This window comes from Carya illinoinensis, chromosome 1, assembly GCF_018687715.1.
Source record: "Carya illinoinensis cultivar Pawnee chromosome 1, C.illinoinensisPawnee_v1, whole genome shotgun sequence".
In the NCBI taxonomy this organism is placed as follows: Eukaryota; Viridiplantae; Streptophyta; class Magnoliopsida; order Fagales; family Juglandaceae; genus Carya; species Carya illinoinensis.
In genome coordinates, this window is record NC_056752.1 from 34,320,229 (window position 1) to 34,344,853 (window position 24,625).

At 35.2% G+C, this 24,625-nt stretch overlaps 2 protein-coding genes and 1 pseudogene across 2 annotated transcripts; 2 read left to right on the top strand and 1 right to left on the bottom strand.

Moving 5' to 3' along the window:
* The first annotated feature begins 1,159 nt into the window (after positions 1-1,159).
* LOC122302387 (transcription factor MYB106-like) lies at positions 1,160-3,428 on the top strand. Its single transcript, XM_043113614.1, has 3 exons — positions 1,160-1,349; positions 1,487-1,616; positions 2,512-3,428. Exons 1-3 carry the CDS (start codon positions 1,217-1,219, stop codon positions 3,311-3,313), a joined length of 1,065 nt encoding a protein of 354 aa, XP_042969548.1. The 5' UTR covers positions 1,160-1,216; the 3' UTR covers positions 3,314-3,428.
* Positions 1,807-2,267, top strand: LOC122302393 (annotated as a pseudogene).
* A 17,823-nt stretch (positions 3,429-21,251) lies between the features above and the next one.
* On the bottom strand, positions 21,252-21,825 carry LOC122292026 (uncharacterized mitochondrial protein AtMg00810-like). Its single transcript, XM_043100225.1, has 2 exons — positions 21,550-21,825; positions 21,252-21,452 (listed from the first exon to the last, which is right to left on the bottom strand). The coding sequence occupies exons 1-2, from the start codon at positions 21,823-21,825 to the stop codon at positions 21,252-21,254; spliced, it is 477 nt and encodes a 158-aa protein (XP_042956159.1).
* Between the last annotated feature and the right edge of the window lie 2,800 nt (positions 21,826-24,625).

Below are 24,625 nucleotides of genomic sequence, written 5' to 3' on the forward strand. Positions count from 1 at the left end.
AATGCTGAGTTTATATCATTTTATTTTAAATTAATTATTGATTAAAATAATTATTTTTTTAATCTTTCACGAAAAGTTAAAATAAATTACAAAATTTACACAACTATAATAATAATAATAATAATAATGAGATCTAGCGGCTGATCAAAGCATTGGCTATCAATCAAATGAACGGCGATGAGTTTACAAGTTAGAGCTCGATATTAAAGTACTGCTTTGGAAGAACAGGGGATTGACGGTTTGAACGGCGGAAATGTTTTATTTTTGGATAGTGATTGGGTCTCTACTTTTTTATTATCTATTTATTTCTAATAGTGTATTTGAAGTTTTTTATTCTTATTTTATTTTTTTAAGTATTTTTTTAATATCTTTAATTATTGAGAAATAAATTTTTTAAAAATATATAATTTTATTGATAGGCACTTCTTTAATTATTAAGTAAAATTAAAAATTAGAAAATTAAATATAAAAAAATAAATAGATTGTAAGAGGAGAGTAATCCTATTATTTTTTTATTTTATTATTATAATTTTTTTAAAATTTTGATATAAAATATAATGAATAATTTAATTTTTAAAATAAGTATATTATTAAAAAAATAATATTTTAATAATATTTTATTTAAATTTTAATTAAGAATACGTTTGGTTTCTCAACTCATCTCAACTTATCTCATCTAATTATTATAATTTTTTTAACTTTCAATACAAAATATAATAAATAATTTAATTTTAAAATAATAATAATATTAAAAAATAATATTTTATTCAACTTTTAATTTTTATTTCAATTCAACTTGACTCAATTCAATAAAATAAGAAAAATTTTATTTAAAATTCCTATTTGGAGACTGCATGTATAAGTTTTTTATTAAAAAAATAAAAATATTATTTTAAGATAAATATTTTGATAATTTTAAAAATTTTTAAAGATCAAATTACTTATAGGACGTAGCATTGGTCTGTCATGTCAGCATATAATCCGCAAAGCTCGTGGTACGTACCGTCGTCTTTTATTTAATTATAATTTATAATGTTTTTTTTGTCATCTATATATTGTGTCCCCGACCTAGTTATCTCCTACGTCACCGCTTGTGCTTCTTCGGGTTCTCTCTCCCTCCGCAAGCAAACCTCTCTCTCTCTCCTTCTCTCTCTCTCTCTCGCTTGGATCAGAGGCCTACGGCCCTACAGTTGTTTTACTTGGGGAGTATCAAAGAATGAGTAGGTCTCGATGCTGCGAGAAGGGGGGGCTGAAGAAAGGTCCCTGGACCCCTGAGGATGACCAGAAGCTTTTGGCTTACATCAAAGAACATGGCCATGGAAACTGGCGAGCTTTGCCCGCAAAGGCTGGTATAGTTGCGATGGAGGACCCTAGCTAGCTAGCTTTTTGGTGAATATTTATGTATCATGGATTATAGCTTATTTATATGACACCACTAATTGATGGTTTCTTTTTTTGGGGTTCCTTCGTTTTGGGTGGGTTTTAGGGCTTCAGAGATGTGGGAAGAGCTGTAGGCTGAGATGGACCAATTACCTCAGACCGGATATCAAAAGAGGAAAGTTCAGCTTGCAGGAAGAACAGACCATCATTCAGCTTCATGCTCTTATTGGGAACAGGTACATACAATTAATCAATGGTTCCTTCTACTTATAGACGTTCTCTTCTAGTACTACTCATTGACTGCATGTAAGTAATATATATGCAACACCGATTGGCTCACTACTGTCAACTTTTCTGGGGGATCATATTGAGCTATATAAATACACACACACGCCCGCCCACCCACCCACCCACCTGAGAGTGCCATTTTTCTGGCCTTTTTCCTGATCGAGCTCATGAGAGTGCCATTTGAACATAGAACATGAAGACCCTGCGCCATTCACATCGTTGACTGTACCTTTTCACCTATAAATTAAGTGGAGAATGAGATCTGACACGAAAAACAGCCGAAGCGCCTCTCTAGCAATCAACCATGTGTAAGGTACACGGATCTCTGGCTGGGCCGATAAAGTGAGAGGCCAAACTCCCAAAGTGGCCAAGCAAGACAAGAAGAAGAAACCCCGTGGACGCGCCCACAAACATATGCAATAAAATCGCCAATTTGTCACCGCCGTTGTTGGATTCGGCAAGAAGAGTGGACCCAACTTGTCGGAGAAGTGAAGAGTGCTCTGAGGGGATGAGGATCCCTTTAGGTTAAAGTTTTGCTTATTTTTTCCTCTCCTTTTTTTTTTTGGATGAATTTCAATGTTATTGAAGACCCAGATACTGATGTGAGTTTCAGGAGTTGTCTACTGGATTATCATTATGATGGAATTTTGCCTAATTTGTTTAAAAAAAAAAAAAGATATGACACGAAAATTGAAACTGCTGCACGTGCAAGCTAGATTCCACCCCAACGCACAAGATTAGCACCAACTTTATCACGATCATTGTCTTTCGTTATCATTCTTGAATCTGCCATGAAAACGACAAAATACCTCTTCTCTATAATTTACAGGATTTTGTTTTCAGATGGTCGGCAATTGCAACTCACTTGCCCAAGAGAACCGACAACGAGATTAAGAACTACTGGAACACACATCTTAAGAAAAGACTAACTAAAATGGGCATCGATCCCATGACCCACAAGCCCAAAAAGGATGCCCTCGGCTCCGTAAGTGGGGACTCCAAAGACGCAGCAAATTTAAGCCACATGGTTCAGTGGGAGAGGGCACGGCTCGAAGCCGAGGCCAGACTGGTAAGGGAGTCGAAGCTGCTTGTGTCCAACCCTATTCAACAGCAGGTCATCATCTCCTCTGCTCCTGCTCAGAACATCAACAAAACCCTCGCTCAACCTGCACTGCCACCATGCCTTGACGTGCTCAAAGCATTGCAACTGCAAGGGTTATGGTCAAAGTCAACGGGAGCCAGCATATTCCCAGTCGCCGGAGACGACCTCGAGTCTCCGACATTCACATTGAGCTTGGCCGCCAATAGCTCGGTTACATGCGGGGTTGGGATTATCAGAGAAGTCTGTCAAATGCCAGAAGAACTCAAAGAAAGATGGGATAACACAATGCCATCGCAGGAAATGACGTATACCACGGAAAGTGCGTGGTTTGCGGATTCCTTTAGGGCTATGAGTGAAAGCACGCCTCTCTCAAATATCGTGGAAGGTTTCACTGATATCTTGGCCTATAACAGTGACGACAAGAACTCATTTTTGGCCGGAGACAACATAATGGAAAATGGAGATAAAACCTGCAGCGGTAACTTTGAGGAGAATAATAATACTTACTGGAACAGCATACTCAATCTAGTGAATAATCCTTAGTCGTCTGGTTCTCCTGTGTTTTGAAATTTTCAAAAAAAATAAAGAGAAAAAAGGCTATCGAGAGGTACGTACGTAGCAGATTAATTAGTTGTTATATCAAATGATCATGCTTACTTATAACATATGCGACCAAAATAATCATTTGTAACGAGAATAAATTTTTATTCTAATAAATAATGATTATTTTCGTTGTAAATATTATGATCTGATTACAAATAAATATATTTCTTAAAATGTTAGTCATTACTGCTCAATTTATGATCACCACTTGTCGTTATAAGAAAAATGACTTTTTACTAGGGGTGGCAATATGTTATACGATCTGTTAACCCAACACAAATACGACACGATAATAACAGGTTAGGATTTAGTCTTAACAGGTTCGGGTCAAAATGGGTTGACCTGTTAAGACACGATTGCTTAACGGGTTAACCCGTTTTGATCCGTTATAACCCGTTATGGCACGTTAAGAAAGTTAAAGTTACAATTATATCCTTCTATCTAAAAGTAAAATTGTTAGAATTTTAATCTCAATATTTTTATTATTTAGATTGTAATTTTGAACTTATAGTTAGTTTTATAATTTTTATAGATATTGTGATTTTAACATTTATAGAAAATTATGTTAAATTTAATCAAGTCAAATTGGTTAATTTCAGGCATATTCAACCTATTTACATAAACAGTTTGAAACGAGTCATATTGTTTCGTGTCAAATTATTTAGTAATATTCACTAATGGGTCAAAACAGGTTGACACGACACGACACGTTATGTTAACGGGTTGGGTTAGGGTTTGAGATTTTGACACGATAAACTTAACGGATCGGGTTAGGGTTTACCTATATAGTATAATATACGTATTTTGACACGACCCGTTAATACGATTTGACACCCCTACTTTTTATGTCGCTCAATTTCATCACAAAAAATACAAAATGCATTGCTAATAATTCAAAATTAATTTTCATTCCATCATTAAAAAAACTACTTTTCAGTTTTTAATTTTTTCTAAATCATGATCTTTCTATATATATCCCAGTACTTTCGGAAATGGCATGTTTTGATCTCGAGTGGGCAATCATGTACAATTAATTAATGTCTAAGAGGGAAGTTAATTCAAGACCAGCGTACGCAGTACATATATATATATATATATATATATATATATATATATATATATATAATACGAATGTTAATGAACTACTAGTTTACTGTCTATACAAGTATTTTATAAAATATAATAAGATGTCTCAAAAGCTTAAGTTAGAAACATAAGATAGATTTTATTATTTATTTATATCTTAACACTCTCTCTTATATGTGGGTCAGACTCTCTCTTAATATGTGGCATAATATGTGGAGTATTTAATTAAATAAATTAGAGTATAAAGTCAGGATTTAAACTCAGAACCTTTACACTTCAATACCATGTGAAGTCAATACCAATTGTCTCAAAACTTTAAACTGATGCGAAGAAGTATATTTTATTATTTATTTTATATTGTAATTACATAAGTCACTACAAGAAATCATGATTTTTTCAGCGCTCAAAATCATCACAAAAATTTCATATAACAATTGTATTTGTACCGTTTCGACGATTTTTAGTTCATTGCAATTTTGACGAAATTAAATCTTCACTTTTAAGTTAACCTAGTGATAGGAAAATATCATCGGAAGAAGCTTATATTCCCAAAAAAATTTGTCCTTTGCAAATGTCTCAAAAAAAGACGGAAATGACATTTTCGTTTACCATTAAATCGTTAAGAAAAGTCAACTCCAACGATATATATCGCCGCAAAAGAGTAATAAATTATTGAAAAATAACTCTTCTTTTTTCCAACAATATAGATTTATCATCACCATTATATATGGGAAGTGGGTGATTTTCATCGCAAATAGACCATAAATCGCTGCAAATATGCTTGACTTTTTTCAGCAATTATTATAGTCGTTAAAGTTGAATTTGTTTCCAACGTTCACAAATCGCCGTAAAAGCTATCTTCTCCGCCGTTTCGACAACATCTATATAGATATCTGTAATTGATATACAAATTGACCGAGAGAGCAATAATGAAATCCAGAAAATCTACATCCCGACCTTCTCTCAACTTCAAGATAAAATGATCTAGATTCCATCCAAGAATGGAAAATTCACAGTTAAATTGACATACCAAGCAATCATCAACGGACAATCAGAGACAAACCAAAATGCATCCCAAACACAACACCTCTTCAAGTCAATTTGGAAGTTGAAAATTCATGAAAGAGATAAATTATTACTATGGAAGCTGCAATGGAACATTCTCCCAATCAAGACAAGAGTGAATGAAGTTATCTCAAAATCAAGTTCAGATGAATGCTCATTATGCAACCAAGCTGAGGAAACATTACTCCACCTCTTCGTCAAATGTCCTATAGTGAGAATATTATGGAGTCAAAGCTTATAGCCTCTAAACCTTCGAAACTTGTCAATTCACTCAATTACACATTAGATTAGAATAGAATGATTCTCCATCCAAAGGAAGAATTAGGCCTTCATGACACAGAGATCCACCATTTTCAACTCTTCACAGTCATAACTCTAGACTTCATTTGGAAACAGCGAAATGACATTGTGCATAACCAGCTCAACTTCTCATTGGAGACAGCCAAAACTCAACTGAACAAAATCTACCTCAATTATCAAGTCGCTTGGGAACTAAAGCAAAACAAGAAGTCTGAAAAATGGCAACCACCACTCAGAAGCTTCCTAAGCTACTCTTTTGATGCTGTAGTTAGAGACAACTTCTCCACTATATCTGTAGTCTGCAGAGACCACTCAGGGAAAGTCTTAAAAATACAGATTGAAAAAATCACTTCAACAAATCCTCTTGTAGCAGAAGCAAGTGCAACTCTACTAGCTACAAAAATGGCTGAATCATCTCACCACATTCGGGTCATCTTTGAAGGAGACTCTTAACAAGTAATTACAGCAGTAGAAGACGCTTCATCTTCTCCAAATTGGCAAATCAATCACATCATAAGTGATGTCTAAAACTTCTTCGCTCTTCATGAACAGTGAGTCCTAGTCAAAATACATCGAACTACAAATCGATGTGTACACTTTGTAGTGCAACGAGTAGCAACCAATCATGTTTTTGGAAGCATACCCTTAGATAGTTAATTCTTTTCGTTACTTTTTTTTTATCCTCCTTGAATTTTGTAACAACTTCCTTTATTTATAATATAACAAGCTTGCTGAAAAAAAAAAAAGAAAAAAAAAAAAGAAAAAAAAAAAGAGATATACAAATTGACGGAATAGCCTAAATCGCATCAATTCTTCACATCGCCGCAATAGCTAGTTACACGCTGCCTGCCTTGATATGTTTTGATTCTACAAAAATTTAATTAAAAATTTAAACTTAAAACAAGACCGACTAATACATCAGTATATATGTAAAACTCACTTTTGCAAAATTCTTGTGCAACGAAATAATTCTTATATATATGTTTATATATATATATGCGAATCCACTGTCCATGCATGCGCGGGTACTAATTAATGGTCCCACTTTAATTAATTGAAAATTACATTCTTTGCAATTAGGTTTTACTTGGTTACTAAGATTTCTCACATGAGAATTTTGAGTTTTAAGATTAAATATTAAAATATTATATTTTTATATTATTATTATTTTAAAATTTAAAAAAGTTAAGAAAAAATTGAATTATTTATTATATTTTGTATGGAGATTTGAAAAAATTATAATGATGAGATGAAAATTTTGTATTTGAAATGAGAAATCTTAATGGTCAAATAATACCTTAGTCTAATTTTTTAGGTGTGAAATACATCACCGTTAAAATTGGTCTCACAATAATAAAAATATGAAAAAATCTAATTATAATAAGCAGTTTTATGTATCAATATACGTATTAATTTAAAGTGATTAGAAAAATTAAATTTTAATAAACATTATATCAATTTAAATTTTAAATATAAATATAATAATATTAATATACAGATTAATATATAAATTCATTTATGCTTAACAAAATTTTAAAAATATATTAAAACTTTGATTGTTTTTGTGATTATAATATTGACCTTTTTTTAGTAAATAATATACAGAACAGTACTAACACGTACTTGCACTAAGATTAATGCATGCAAGCAGTAAATTAACCCTAAAAAATAAAAAACGTGATGGACGCGAGCGCTTGGAAAATCGATCCCAACAGATACTGAAACGTCAGGCCGGTTGAAATAAAGAATCACAGATCATCATGACTTTTATCTACAGTGGATGCAAGAAATTAAACAGCATGCATGCAGTAGTACCGTACTACTAGGGCCTGCTACTTTAATCACACTACTAATACGTACCAAGTTAAAGTATTAGTGCTAACTTTAGATCACTTATATATTACAGGTAGTTTGAAATCCAACATCGGCTTCCTCCTCGGCCGCCTTTCTCATTCTTTCTTTTATTCTCTCCTTTCTCCATCTCTAATTATATATCTTCATTTCTCCTTCTATTTACCTTCTCTTTCCATCCCTCTTCTCCATTTCATTTATTCATTTCTCTTTATTTCATTTCTTTTTAAGTCTTAAAAAACAGATTTACAATTCTTCAACACCTCTTGCGAGTCACGAGTAGCATAAGATACTTCATAAACTAATCGTTGAAAAGATAGTACCAAATCACTGGATAATCACACCATTTAGATGATTTTTATGACTTCTACAAAGATAAATCTAAGTTATAATTTCTCATTTTCACATCTTATATATTTTTGCTTTTATTTTTTTTCATTTTGTTTAATTAAAAAAAATATATATCATTTTTTGGACGTTTTGTTCGTAGAAGTTAAGTTTTCTCCTTCTATAGAGGGTGCGATATGAGTCTCTGTTTTAGGTAGAGTGTTATCTCTTAGATAGTTTGTCTATAGAGAGTTACAACAGTAATTAAGACCATACCAGTTATAAAGGAATTTATGTACTGATGAAGTTTCAAACGCAATAGTTGGTTTGTGATTTGAGAATTTTCCTATATGTATTTGATCATGAATGTAACTTTTTTCTAATGGGTGAATGAAATCAATTTTCTATTAAAAAAATATTATAATTGAAATCCTCTATAATTATAAATATAAAGAATAATAATTTATCCATCCTAATTAGTCCTAAATAATATGATGTAATCTTATTCACCACCTTTTTATATTCGATCTGATATTAGATTATATTTAATTCTCTATAATCATTATAAAGAATAATAATCTATCCAATATGAGATTTAATTCACTACATGATTCCGATACTCAAGTCTAATATATATATTAGATTGTAATTTCCTACTATTAATTATAGCAATTCAGAGACATATATATGTATGATGGCGGCCTAAACTCTATAAATTAAGACTAATTAATATTATCATTAAAACTCGTTTGAATCAATAAAATTAGCAAGGACTTTAATTCCCTCCTAAATAATATGAGATCATGATAATATCCCATAATTTTTACGAATTGATGAGGAGAAAATGGAAAATTTAAGATAAATAATTTTTTTTTTCTAGCTAGCGAATTCCAACGTCTATCAATTTTGGAAAACAGCACGAAGATCAAGATCGGTACTGCCATCCAAGTTGGTCAATGAGCACTGAAATGAATTATAATTATTTTCCGGGACAGGTACTGATCGAGCCATTTAATATGTACGGGCGCATGTATATATTTCATAAACAACTGACCATTTAATTTCTAGACCTGCTAGCTACAAGATATTAACATATGCTGACTGGGATGGTCCCCACCTGCCACTCGTTTCCTTATTTTTTTTAGTTTTTTTTTTTTTCTTTTAAGATGGAAAAAATCAAATTTATAATTTTTCAACAATTTTCAAAAAATATGTGTAATGTAAGAAGATTCTCAAGCGCAAACGTTTGGAATATAGTGGCAGTTTTATAAAAATTATTGTGCGTGCTCCTCACGTACCAATCCTTCGAACAATTTTCTCACCACACAAGTTAAATCACCAGAACAGTTATTATTAAATTTTTCAGATTTAATTTTTGTGGTTAAAAGGAGATAAATTTGTTATTTTCATGCACCGTCATAGATTCTGAAATCTACCGATATTGATCTAAATTATAATTTATCATTTATCATTTTTATTTTCCTTATTGTATGGTAAAAATAAAAAAGGAATTTGTCTTTTGGACAATTAATTATCCTTAAAAGTTGAGTCTTCATTTTTTATGAAGGCCGGTGAGGTTGAAACTCTGTTTAAGCAGAATATTGTCTTTTAGATGTTTGTCTTTGGAGAATATCAGCAATAGTGAAATCCAGACCAGTCTAATAGTGTACTGATGGAGTGCCAAATAGTTGATATGAGGATATCTTCACATGTATCGAGTCATCAATATAAGTTTCTCTTTATAAATAAATGATGATATTTTCTTTTAAAAAACAAAGTTAAGTATGATCATATATATTCACAGCAGCCCAGGTTTTTTTTTTTTTTTTGAAAGGAAAGATGCTTGTATATTCAACTTAATAATAAAGAAGAGTACATATTACAATAAGGCTGACCGACCCTTGTAGATGACTCCTCAGAAACTTCTAAAGCTTCCTTAGCTAAACAATGAGCTTTTTGGTTGCCACATCTCTTAACAAAAGAAACACTGAATTGAACAAATCTAGTGAGGAGGATTCTAGTGTCTGACATGACCAAACCTACACTATCCCACCTCTTCTTATGAAGACCAAGACCTTGGACAACCTGCAATCACCCTCCAAGACTACTGAGGACAGGTTTATCTCGAATGCAAATATAGCAGCTTGAAGTCCTCCTATAGCCTCTGCCAGCAAAGGAGCAACACAGCCTTCCTTAGCTACCCTCTTTACAGCAACCACACTACCCCTATGGTCTCAAGCTATCAGACCAATCCCCACCCTGTCACGAGCTTCACTCAATGCTGCATCCCAATTTATCTTAACAACATCCTCTGGTGGTGGGGTCCAACTTGATGCCTGGTTGGTGTACAAACGGGAGGCTGACATTGGAACCACCTGAGCTAGTTTAAAGGCCTCAAGTTGTTGGGCAGCCCTCTGTGCTAGAACTCTAGGATGCAGAAAGGATCCCTCAAAAACCAACTTGTTTCTCCTCTGCCAGATATCCCTTGCTGTCATAGCAAAAGCACCCAGCGTTTGTATGTCACATTGGTCCCTTAACCCCTTAACTATCTTGAAGAAACTCTCTGCCCTCACAGAGCTCTTTTGGATTCTTTTTGGTCCATAACTCCACACATCCATGGCTGAGGGACAGTTCCACAGAATATGGCCCGCTGTCTCATCAGAACTGCAGCAGACTGGACACAAGGGAGAGCTCACTATCTTCTTCTTGAAAAGATTCAACATTGTAGGCAATGACTCTAAGCAAGCTCTCCACAGGAAGACCTTAACTGCATTGGGAATCTTTAGTTTCCAAAACCAAGTCCAGTTTTTGAAATTAAGTGCTCCACTTGATGACTGACCCTTTTGACCTGTTGTGAGTTCCTTTTGCAAATGATATGCACTCCTAACTGTGAATCCACCATCCTTAGTGCCTAGCCAGATAAGTCTATCCTTTGCCCCACTCGTGCTCACATGAATCTTCTGGATAATTGCAGCATTTGTAGGGCCAAGCAATCTTAAGATCTTTTCCCTGTCCCACTGTTTGGTGTCTTCATTTATTAGTTCAGCTACCAAAGCTTCCTCCACAATGTTTTGCCCATGTCCCTGAACCATAAAAGTTGAAGGTTGAGGTAACCATCTATCCTTTCATATCTTGGTCTCCTTTCCATTACCAATTCTCCACATAGATCATTTTTCAATTAGAGCCCTTGAGGACCAAATACTCCTCCAAATAAGAGATGGTCTGGCCCCCAATTTGGCCTGAAGAAAGCTAGAGTTCCTGAAGTATTTTGCCTTGAGAACTTGGGAGGCTAGAGATGTTGGGAACTGGATGATGCGCCAAGCTTGCTTAGCCAGGAGTGCTGTGTTGAAACTCTCAAAATCTCAGAACCCCATCCCCCCTAATTCCTTTGATCTTCCCATTTGACTGCAAGAGACCCAATGTACTTTACTTCCTCTATCCTGTTTGCCCCACCAGAACTGTTTCATCACCTTGTTGATTTCCTTCAATATCACCTTTGGGAGCTTGAAAACTCCCATACTATACGTTGGAAGAGCTTGGATGACTGCTTTGAAGAGAATCTCTTTCCCTGCCTGTGAAAGGAGCTTTGTCTTCCAATTGGTCACTTTGCTTCTTACTCTGTCAAGAATGCTTTTGAAGGATTTTTACCTTGATCTACCCACCAGAGAAGGCAGACCAAGATACCTCTCATAGCACTTGGTAGCTCTAGTGCCAACTATCCCCAAGATGTAGTCTCTTGCTTCTGGTTTAGTGTTTGCACTGAAGTAGATTGAAGTTTTATCCTTGTTGATCTTCTGACCCGAGGCCCCTTCATAGATGCTGAGTAGAGAGTTAATAGTGGCCCATTCCTCAGCTTGTGCTCTACAAAATAACAAGCAATCATCTGCAAAAAGCATGTGGCTGATGTTGATCTGGCCCCTCCCTACAGGAAAGCCATGAATTCTTCTGTTCCTTTCAGCATGGTTAAGGAGACTACTAAGCACTTCAGACACTAGCAGGAAAAGGTATGGGGAGAGGGGATCCCCCTGCCTAATGCCTCTTGAGGGTTTAAAAAAGCCTTGGGAGGACCCATTAAGGAGCAGAGAGTAAGACATACTTGTTACACAGCCCATAACCAACCTGACCTACTTCTCAGAAAATCCCAGTTTAACCATAACTGCATGTAAGAAGCCCCACTCAACCCTATCATATGCTTTACTCATATCAAGCTTAATCGCCATATGACTTTTCTGTCTCCCACCTCTAATTGACATAGAGTGCATGGTTTCAAAAGCTACTATTACATTATCAAGGATCAACCTCCCGGGGACAAAAGCACATTGTGTTTGGGATACAATCTGAGGGAGGATCAACTTAAGTCTATTGGAAAGGACCTTAGATACTACTTTGTATAAAACATTACACAACGAGATAGGTCTGAATTCCATGACAGTTTTAGGGCCTTTTACCTTGGGAATGAGCACTATAAAAGTTTTGTTGATGCCACTGATATTTCCCCCTGAGTTGAGGACCTCTAGAACAGCATGAGTAACTTTATCACCAACAATGTTCCAATGAGCTTGGTAGAATTCAGCAGGGAATCCATCTAGTCCTGGGGAACCGAGGGGGTTCATTTGAAACAATGCTTCTTTTACCTCACCAGCTGAGAACACTGCATCAAGTAAGGAGTTCATGTTTCCATCCACTTTCCTGTCGAGCTTGGCTAAACACCACCAATTCCCACAGGATTACTTGAAGAGAAGAGGGACTGGTAGTAATTTCCAAAGCACTCAGAGATTTCCTCTAAGTCCCTAGTTAGGCTACCATCTTCTCTAACCAAGCAATTGATCTCATTAGTTTTCCTCCTCTATGGAAGAACTTGGAATTACTATCTCCATTTTTTAGCCATGCTTGCTTTGCCCTTTGTTTCCATTTGACATTTTCCTCTTCAAGTAGCTTATCAATTTACAGCTGAACCTCCCTGATAATACCATTATTTGCTCCAGTGTTGCTTTCCTGCAAGATAGCCAATTGAGCTAGCTTCGATTGAACAACTTTCCTATGATGTTTAAGGGTGGTTTTACTCCACTTCATTAGGTCTTCTTTACACTTGCCCAAGCATTGCTGAGACCACCACAGATGTGAACCTCTTTGCTGCCTTTGAGAGGACCAGCAACTGGCTACTATTGTATTGCATTCTTCATGCAATTTCCAGGAAGCTTCATATCTGAAAATTCTCTCCTTACCACTCCCGTTACTGTTATACCTTCTCCCACCGTTTTCTAGATGCATTACCAGTGGGTTATGGTCTGAGGATTATGCTGCTAGAACCTGGATGCAACAATCAGAGAATTTCAAGGTCAGTTCCAAGTTTCCCAAAGCACGGTCTAGTCTTTCCTTGGTGAAAAAAGCCCCCTCTTTATTATTACACCACGTGAATTTATTTCCTTCAAACCTCATATCACTCAGGCCACACTTTACCAAACTTCTGCTAAATTCTTCCATCTGGTGGTAAGGTCTCATAGCTCCCCCTTGCATCTCATGTAGGTGCAATATCTCATTGAAGTCTCCAAAGCATAGCCATGCCAGACCCTTTCCAACTGTCTTTCCTCTGAGCTGTAACTGGCGAGCCATAGAAACCAGTTAAAAGGATTTGTTCACTGTTGTGTTCCAGTTGCAGAAGCATAGAAATATGATGCTGAGAGTATGATTGCAGGGTAAAGTTATCTTCATTATGCCACATGAAGGCTAGTCCTCCACTCAATCCCCTACTTTCAACCACAATAGAACAGTCAAACCCCACCCTTGATCTCACCTCCTCAACCTTATTCCTACCACATTTAGTTTCGATTAAGAAAATAAACTTGGGCCACTTAGTTTTCACCAACATTTGAAGCTCTCTAACTGTACGGGGGTTCCCAAGCCTCCTACAGTTCCAGCTAAGGCCTATCATGGCCCTTGGTGGGGCTGCAAGGCAGCCTCTCCACCACTTGAGAACTGGAAATGTCCACAGCATTGAGATCAGACAACCTGAGCTTTTTCCTTGCCAGACCCACCACCCCTTCATAGCTACTATCACTTGTGCCCCTCTTCTTAGAACTTGCCTCTCTTGCTCTAGTCACACGAGGACTCACCTCCCTAGCTTTCCTTTTCCACGTAGACCCCCTTTTCTTTACTGTACTCCTATCAGAGTTTTTGCCCACCTTATCTGACTTTCGAAATATTCCCATGGTGCCCTTGTCTATGGTGCATAAACTCTCCAGCAGGCTTGCCTGAGAAGCCTTCTAATTTTCTGCTTCCCCATGGTACATGTCACCTCGGATAGCCACCATTTCAATATCTACCTGAGATCCTGCATTGATCATGGCCTCTTCCTTTGAATCCTGGCCTTCCATTTTAGAAGTCTGTCCAGGTCTGAATGTCCCATCCTTAGGACAAGGTTCCGAGGATTCCTCACCAACCTCTTCTGCCTTAGAGGACAGAGCTGCAGATTTCCTTATAGGAGGCTCTTTGATTGGTTCGAGATGATTCACCAAGTTGCAGTCCCTTCCACCTTTTGTTTCAGCACTAACTGAGGCTTCCTCTTCTTCTTTTTTCCACCCCTTCTGGTGGTTAGACTCTTCATATTTACGGTAGTCAAATATGGAGGAGTTCATGGGCTGAGCTCTGATCCATGGACCAAATTGCTCTCCTAGCTTTACCTCCTCTGATCTTACCCCCTTAGATTTGTTACATATTCGACCTTTATGTGATAAGATACCACATGTGAAGCATATATTTTGGAGCCTTTCATACTTGCATGAAATCCAATGTGTATGGTTTTCCATCTCTAACCACTTCCCCCTCAGTAAAGGTTTGTTCAAGTTCACAGCCACTCTCACCCTCATACATTTGCCCCAAGCCCAGCCATTTGAATCTGCATCTACACGGATTACTTCCCCAATGGCAGCCCCCAGCTGAGTGCCAACTTCCACAGTCATTGCAGCCAAGGGAAACCCATGCAACTGTACCCAGAAGGGTTCGAAGTTAAAACAAACAGAGTTCATGGGCATCTTTTCATCAACTTCTTGAAGGGACAGAAGGTTGCGATCAAAGAACTATGGTCTTCCCCCTAGTACTCTCTCCTTATCAGCTAGATGTTGGAACTCTATCAAGAATTTATGGTTGCCAAGATCCTTGAATTGCACCCAACCATCTAACTTCCACACTTGAGACATTGTCACCCGAAATGCTTCATTGCTTATTCCTTTGTCCGCCAGAATGCCACCAATAATACAGTACTTCCACCTTATAGAGTTACCTGACTTACCTTCATTCGAGACATGAAACACCTTGCTTTCCTCATGAGATAGATGCAGTCTCTCTCACCTCTTAGAGAGATCCTCTTCCTCCATAACCATGGACTGTGTTGACTGTAGCTCTCACATGAGAGACACACTCTCCCTACAGACGTAAGGAGACTAAAAACCTCACTCTTACTCAAAGGAGAAAGAGAAGGACCCGACCTCCCAGCAGCCCAGGTTTAGTATCAATATAATTGTAGCACATTCCTAATTTACACCTCAAACACAGCGGCCAGCGAATGCCCATGTATATTACGCCACATCAAATCATAAAGATCATTGGGATAAATTAGTGCATGTGTTAAGCACACCAAAAATCTATGAGAGATTAAAATTCACTATACTAGGATGAAAATGAGAGAAGGTCGGATAAAGATAAGATTTGATCAAATATAAAGAGAAGATGATATTTAAAGCTGGATCGATGACAAGATATAAAACAATGAAAATGAGGGGGAAGCAACACAGAGAGCAATTGGCTTCCTTTGAGAGCTAGGATGGACTTGTAGGAGGGAAAAAAGAGCTAGAAGCCTCTAGACGATTTTATAGAGAGAACTCCGTGAGAATAATTGTAGAGAGTTTAATGAGAATGAATAGCCTATATCAAACTCTATTTATAATAAATTTTAAATTCAAGATTTGTGGAGGTAGGCTTTATAATGAATTTTATTATCAAGTAACCATGAATGAGTATTCCAAACAAATTACCACTATAAGAAAAAACAATATTTGCGGCTATTTTTATTTCTGGCAATATAATTATTGTCGCAAAAAGTTGTTATTTTAATTTTGGAAAAATATTTGTGTCAATATATTTTGTCCTCTTGTTTCTCATAGGATTGAATTAGAGTATTAAGAAATACAAAGCAAAAATGTTTTAGAAGCTGTCAAAGATGGAATCAAAGTTGAACTCAAGAAAAAAGAATTCCACTTGCAAATTTACATTTCATTGTGATATATTGGATGGCATTTTGTAAAACTCAAAACTAAAAAGTAGTGAATTTCAAATATGTATGTTGAGGTTATTTGAATGATGTTGGCAAGCAAATATAAATTTCTTCAAATCTAGCATTTTTTAATTTATTAACAAGCAATTACCTATCATAAAAGAAATAAATATCAAGGAAGAAAAAATCACGTACAACCAAGAATAAATTTTTTCTATTCCAAAACGTTAGGAAGCTATTTCGGCGAATGCAAGACCATTTGTGGCGAAAACCAAAACACCAGGAAGCTATTCTGGCAAATATAAGACTATTTGCTACGAAAATCCATCGCCAAAAATAAAGTTGGCAACTCATGATAAATTTTCACAAACCTTTTGCAACAACATTTTATTAAAATTATCGGCTATTATTCTAGTCAGAAATAATGGACATTTCTGTCAATTTTTAAAATCGTTGGAAAAAATTTTACTTTGCTCTCTAGAAGCGGTTACTTGTGGGCGATTAAAAGTAGCCGAAAATACTCAATTCTTGTAATTTTTCCTAGTAATTCTAGTGACTTATATCACTTAAAATGAGCTTATTTCTTGTGTGTGTATATATATATATATATATATATATATATATATATGAATGGTGCTATATACAATCCTCTCAATAGGACTGTATTGCAGTCTCAATATGTAAAATGACTAAACTGCCCCCATTTTATAGCAAGAAATGACTATAGCACCCTTCTTTTCAACTTAAAGCAAAACAGGCGAAAAAACATTTCAATCTCTTCTGCAATACGCCTCTGCGGTGCCCCCGACCAAATCTCCACCATCATCGACCACCACATCCCAATCTCTTCCACCATCAACAGAACAACCACCTCCACCATGGACAGAGTCACACTCAAGGTTTGTTTTCTTTCTGATTTTTGGTGTCTTATGCATATTTTGTTCAGATTTGAGCAAGTAGAAAGAAGACTACAAGATGAGAACCTCAAATCTGAACCAAAAAACTAAAAAAAACTCAAGTTAAAATTACAAAAGAAATTTTGTTTATTACTCCTACCGTAAATCTGTGTCTTCAGGGAGTAGAATAAAGAGTTGGAATTGACTCAGAAAAAGAAGAGGGATGCATATGGCATTGTTCCCCTTGTGTAGCTTTGGTTGTATTTTGGCATCTTCCTATCTGTGTACACAGTTTTTGTGCTAAAACTTATTACAGTACTGTGCTAAAAACTTTTGCACTTGATTTGATTGCTCTAGAAAATTTAATTAAACTTTCAATAGTCTCATGCTCTATATTCTCGGAGAGAAAAATAAAGATGAATCTGCTTCAAACAAAAGAAAGAACATAAGGAAAATGGAGGCAAATTAAAGAAAAGAGAATAAAACGAGATTTATCAAACCAGATAAATGTAGCCATCTGCATTCAAACTAGATTTATCAAACTAGACAAATGTATTCAAACCAGATAACTCAAACCGTAAGTATTGAAAACATCTTCACAAATTTACGAAGTGACTTTTCGTACAAAGCGACGGGGCGATGGGGTGAAACGTAGTATTTCATTTAATAATAAAACATTGTCGTTTCATTTAGGCCTGCAATAAGAATTTTCCTATATATATATATATATATCTAAGACCCATCATATGAGACGGGAGGATCATCATCTGACGTTGACCAAACTGTTTAGCCAGTGAAATGCATCAACAAGTAGTACGGTACCTAAACAAAAAAATATCAAAAACCAAAACTGAAAAGTAACCACCAAAACACTATAAATTAAAAACAAAATCAAAAAACCAAAAATTAAAAAGGTGTACTAGCCTCCACTTATAGTATATATGCTAGCAAATTGTATTAATGGATCTTGTTTGTGTCGTATATATTATATGATGTGGGTCAACCCGAACACGACTTGTTAAGCTTAACAAGTCAGATTTTCAAACTCTAACATGACCCTTTAAAATAACGGGTTGACATGAAACGAACCGTTATGAATTAATTAAAAATATATCGATACGACACAATCCGTTTCGACTCGTATCAACTCGTTTATGTAAAGAGTTGAATTAATCCAAATAATCCATTTGACCTGATTAATATAATTTTACATAAAATTTAAAATCACAATATCTTCCAAAAATATAAAACTAGCTATATAAGTCTAAAACTACGATCCAAACAATAGAAAACCAAAATTATAATCTAGAGGAAGTGTCGGAAGTGATCATGACTCGTGAGAACTAACTCAACTGAGAACTCTGTGAGAGAGAGAGAGAGAGAGAGAGAGAGAGAGAGAGAGAGAGAGAGAGTGAGAGAGAGAGAGAGAGAGAGAGAGAGAGAGAGAGAGAGAGAGAGAGAGAGAGTGTGTGTGTGTGTGTGTGTGTGTTAGGAAATACGAAATAGGGTTAGGGTATTTTTGCTTTTAGATTAAAAATAATATAATTGTTATTTTGAGTAAAAACTTTAACAAGTCTAAACGGGTTACTAATGGATCAAGGGGGTTGACCCGCTAGTGACCTGTTAATTAATTATATTTTAATGGATCAACTCATTTTGATCCGAATCTGTTAACTTCAAGCCCAAATCTACTAATTTCGTATTGTGTTCATGTTGAGTTAACGGATTGTATCACATATTGCTACCCCTATATACATGTGATTATGCCCAAATAATAACGCGGTAGTTATAGCACAGCTTTGGGGTGTCGAGTCTATAGAAAGACAAATTAAAAAAATAGTAGAATAAACAAAGAAACTAAAAATTTAATAAAACAAAAATCAAAGTAGTAATGTAAAACAAATCCTTTCTGAAAAGAAATAAACAAAAGAGCCAAAATGTAATAATGAAAAAATTTGACCAAAATTAATAGCAATGAAGTATTGGGAGTCCCTTATTTAAACTTGATAATTTTATCCATATCAGATTCATTAGATACTCAATTAGAGATCGTAATACCAGACTCTCTAATCAGAAAATATATCTTTATAACCAATTTGTTCAAATGTAATTCTTGAAAACCATTCTTCTTTTGAAAGCACATATTGTTATCCTATTAGACTTAGATTCAAAGATGATAATACACTTAATAGCAATACTGCAGCAGAGAATCACATGAATAAGATCAACAACCAGATCATAAGCACCTTAACAATCCCATAGAGAAAGTATGACTGAATCTATAAAAAATATTGGCTATAAAATTATCCCAATAAAAATAAGACTAATAAGAGATGATACATAATAATTGTATCAACAAAAAATTTTATCACACAAATTCAATAGAATTGAAATTATCATCATTCAAGCAAGTTCATCCCTAGCCTCAATAAGGAATTAGCTCTTTATTGGAAAGAAGAATAATTCTTTTTCTGGAATATGAGTTTCTCCAAACCCTAACATCCTCTCTCTCAAAAACTAGAAGGACCTTTTTTTTTTGTCCGTTGGCTCTTTATTTTCCTTCATTTTCACGAGCTATCCTTAATATGGAAAGAAAATCGCGCACAAACTCTGTAGCCAATACTCTAGATTTCCAGATGCATATTGCGGGCCCTTTTTTGCTTAGTAAAATACCGAAATAGAAAATATTTATTTCTAGAGAAAATGTAGCCCATTGAGTTATATATCTAACACATCTTGAATCGCCTCAATCGAATATCAATAGAGGAAGATATGACTATAATAATAATAGATACTCAGAGAGGCTGCTGATTCTAAATATTTTTCATTAATTGCTTTTTCCTTCCTTGTTTATGACTCAAATTTCTTTAACTTTGGATGTATGAAATTCTCCTTTGATTGTTCTCTTCTTCCTTATTAACTAGACTTTAAGTTAATCATTTTTAAATTTATTCCTACAATAAAATCATTAGACACTGAATCAAAACTTGGGCATTATGAAATTAAAGTTTAATTTGAAAAAATATAATCAAAATGCCTAAATAATACATATAATCTAGCAATTAAACTCGTAAAAGTAATGATCAGAACGTACTTTCGTGCACTCATCAATATGCATGATGTGGCTACCTAACAAACCATGATCGAAAGGAGTGTAAATCATTATCTCAGCCTCTCATCATATATTTCATTGGGTGGGTATCAAAGGGTACCTCCACCACGAATTAGAGAAGAATAAGAAGGTATTATGCCATTAATATAATATTTTATCATAAATAGAGACTCAACTTAGAGAGAGATCAGAGATATAAAGATTTATTTCTCTATTTCATTTTTCTCTAACCAAGACTTTCTCTTTATTTTATTTATAATATATATATAGAGTATTCAATCATCTTACATTTATTAACATAAACTCCTTTAAAGATATACAATATGGTGAAAACTAACCATGCTTATATACTATACATGACTAAATAAATATTTTAGTAAGAGATGCTATCCTATTCCATACCGACAATATTGATGATCGAGATGGGTCATTAATTTCTTAATAATTAGTGAAAAGACTAAAGAGAATTGAATACAAGCTATTTGACGCAATGTTGCACAAAGCGTGAGAGCATATTGGAGAGCCTTTCAATATATAGATTCACTGTATAGATGTGTGTAAGGAAAATATGTATTATAGTTTAACGTTACAATTGAATTATAATTGGAAAATAGATGAGAATCAGTCCTCTGTTTCCATATTTGCCTATAGCCATTGGGTGTCTTTGTTTCCATGTATGGTTTTGTAGCCGTTGGTGTGATCTACTGAGTATCTTCAATAGTTTCCACAAATTGTGCTGAGATATAAGGCCAATTTTGGTTCGTAAAGAGTGAAGCGCAGGATGTCCAAGAGGCTTGATGAAAATATCGGCAAGTTGAGAAGATGCCAGAATGTGTCGGGTACAAAGAAGACCAAAAGCAACATGTTCTCTCACATAGTGATAATCAATCTCGATGTGCTTACTCTGGGCATGGAAACAGGATTGACAATCATATGTAAGGCACTAAGATTATTACTGAATAGAATTGGTGCCTATGGGAGAGTAACACCAAGATCACGTGCTAGAAATGAAATCCAAGTAATTTCTGCAGTGGTGCTCCACATGGCTCGATATTCTGCTTTAGAGCTAGACTGGGATATTGTATTTTTTTCCTTGGCAAACTCGAAAATGCAATTTCTTCCTAAGAAAATGCAGTAGCCTGTGGTGGAGCGACAAATGACAACTTGCCCAATCTACATCAAAAAATGCATAGAGGTTAAGTGTAGAATGTGAACTAAAATGAATACCGATATCAAGAGTACCATACAAATAACGAAAGATACGCTTTACCATTTTGTAATTAGCCTTACTAGGAAATTGCAAAAATTGGGATGCAAAATTAACAGTAAATGCTAAATCAAGGCGAGTAAGAGTGAGATATTGAAGTGCCCCAACAATACTCCAATAATAACTCGGATCAGGAAAAGGGACATCACTTGCGAGTCCTTTCTTTTTCGACATCATAGGTGTACCCATAGGTTTACAATGTTTCATTTGAGCAAGATCCAAAATCTCAAGCTCATACTTAGCCTGAGATAGTGTAAGGCCATCTGAATTGTGGGTCATTTGAATTCCAAAAAAATAATGCAAAGGACCAAGATCTTTCATTGCAATTTATTGCCCAAGAGCATAAATGAAAGTATTGAGATGCATGGGGTTGAAACCTGTGAGAATTATATCATCAATATAAAGTAATGAATAAATTGTTCTTATAGAGAAATTATAAATAAAGAGAGCGGCGTCAACGAAACTACAAGAAAAACCATAACCAATTAAAAAAATTACTAAATTTATCAAACCAAGCACGAGATGCTTATTTTAAATCATATAATACTTTATTTAATTTGCACACATGAGAAGAAAGAGTTGGATGGATAAAACTTGAAGGTTGTTCCATAAATACATCCTCTTGAAGGTCACGTTAGAGAAAAGCATTATTAACATCGAATTGGCGAATGTCCCAATTATGAATAAGAGCAAGGTTGAGGACGATCCGTATGGTGCATGGTTTTATGGTAGGAGAGAATTTCTCCGTGTAATAGACACCATCAATTTGGTGGAATCTCTTGACAACAAGCTGAGCTTTAAGTCGATCTAGGGTACCATCCACCTTGATTTTTGTTTTGAATACCCACTTGCATCCAAAAACATCCATTTGACGTTAGTGAGGTACAAGTGTCCAAGTTTTGTTCTCATGAAGAGTTTGAATTTTTTCTTGCATTACTTTGGATCAACCTACATGGTTAAGAGCAGAGCGGATTGTCTTAGGTTTCTTGGGGAGCTCGATTAGAGAATGATAGTGGGCATACTTAGGATTAGGTTTGTGAATCCCAAATTGAGATCAAGTTACCATGGTGTGATAAGAAGGTTGTGAGGTGGGTGTATCACTATTTGGTGGAGTAGGTGTTGGTGGCTTGAATGGGGGGGCGCTTCTTGCATAAAAGGCAAAGGTGACAAAGGAATGTGGTCAATCTCGTCGTAGTGTGGGGATATGTGGTGAAAGAGGTACCTACATAGAGGAAACACTAGAACCATCCATAGAATTAGAAGTAAAATTGTTAGCAGAATGTCAATCAATAAAGATAGATAAAATTTGATCGCTAGGGGAGGGAAGATGAAAATTTCCAAGTTTTTTATAAGGAAATGAGGACTCATCAAAAACAACATATTGAGAAATGAAGGTTCGATGAAATGTAGGGTGATAGAATTTATAACCTTGATGTTTGTCACTATAACCCATAAATATATAAGGAAGGGTATTGGGTTTAAACTTGTTTTGTTTAATATCCCAAGTATAAGGATAGCATTTTGAGACAAAAATCCTAAGTGAGGTATATAGTCTGGGTAGTGACCATGGAAAAGAAAAAATGGAGAATGAAGTTCTAAAGTAGTAGAAGGGAGATGATTTATCAAAAAAACAGCAGTTGAAAACACTTTGACGCAAAAATGTTTAGGAACTCAACTTTGAAAAAGTAAAGTCATACCAAGTTCACGAATTGTACGATATTGTTGTTGTTCGAGAGTGTAAGGGCATGAATATTGATGAAGAATTTTTTTTTTTTAAATGCTAATTTAGTTGATGGTTAGTGAATTTGCCACTACCATCAATTTAAAAAACTTTAATTTTTTTGTCGAATTGTCTTTTAACTAATTTTTCAAATAAGAGAAATGCATTAAAAAAAAATCAAATTTCTTTTGCAAAGGAAGAAACCACATATATTTGGTGAAGGTGTCAACAAAACAAGAATAATATTGAAATTTACCAACAAATAAAACTGAAGTGAGTCCCTATAAATCACAGTAAATTTTATCAAATACATTGAAAGCATCATGAGAATATTAAAAAAATGAAGTTTGCTCATTTTTCCTAGTTGACAACTCTCACAAATAGAGTTATTTTTATTTTTTCTAATAACCGAAATAAGACATTTAAAATGTAAAACTTGAAGAGTGGAAGCTTGAAGATGTCCCAACTTCCTTAGAAATTGTGCGAAAGCAATTTGAGAAGTGTGCTTCAAAAGGTGGGGACAACACATATAAATTACCCTTCCGTCGGTCGTTCAGTAATGTGCGGTTGGTTTCCCTTTTCTTAATAGAAAAATGAACACCATAAAATTCACAATCATAAGGATAATTAGAGGTTAACTAACTATTTGATAATAAATTTTTTGCTAAGTCAGGAACAAGTAAAACATCTTTTAATTTAATAAATGAGTTACCAGATTTAATAAAGGTGTCACGGATGTGCCTTATTATGTGAAGACTACCATCACCAATTAGTATAGCATCATTACCAAGATATTGACGAAGATTTGAAAGCATACCTAAATTACCCATCATATGGGCAGAAGCATTTGTATCAGCTGTCCAGTCGGTATCATGAATATTATTTTTGAGGGTCATGGTAGCCAATGCTTGAGGAATATCATTAGGTTGAACAACATGATCGAATCGGTGCCAACATTTAATTGTGGTATGCCCTTGCTTCCCATATATTTGACAGGTCAGAATACAAGCATTGTCTCTAATATTTTCATGTGCATATCCAGAATTTGGTCTGGGTTGATTTTTGGGCCCACTTTGTTGAGGGCTCAGACGTTCCACTTGTGTGACTTGGGAAAAGCCACGTCCACAAGAGGACCAAGGTCTCCCTTTTCCTTTGCCGGGACCCAAAGTCTAGCCATAGAATGCAGCGTGTTGTGCGTTGTACATCTGGTGCAGTTGGCTTCTAATTTCGAACCCTTGCAGCAGCGGCATCACCTCGAAATAGAAAGGCATCGGTGGCTTGAACATGGTGGTGGTGAAGGGCTCATATTTGGGGTTGAGTCCGTTGAGTAGGACAAACACCTTGAGCTTAACACTCACG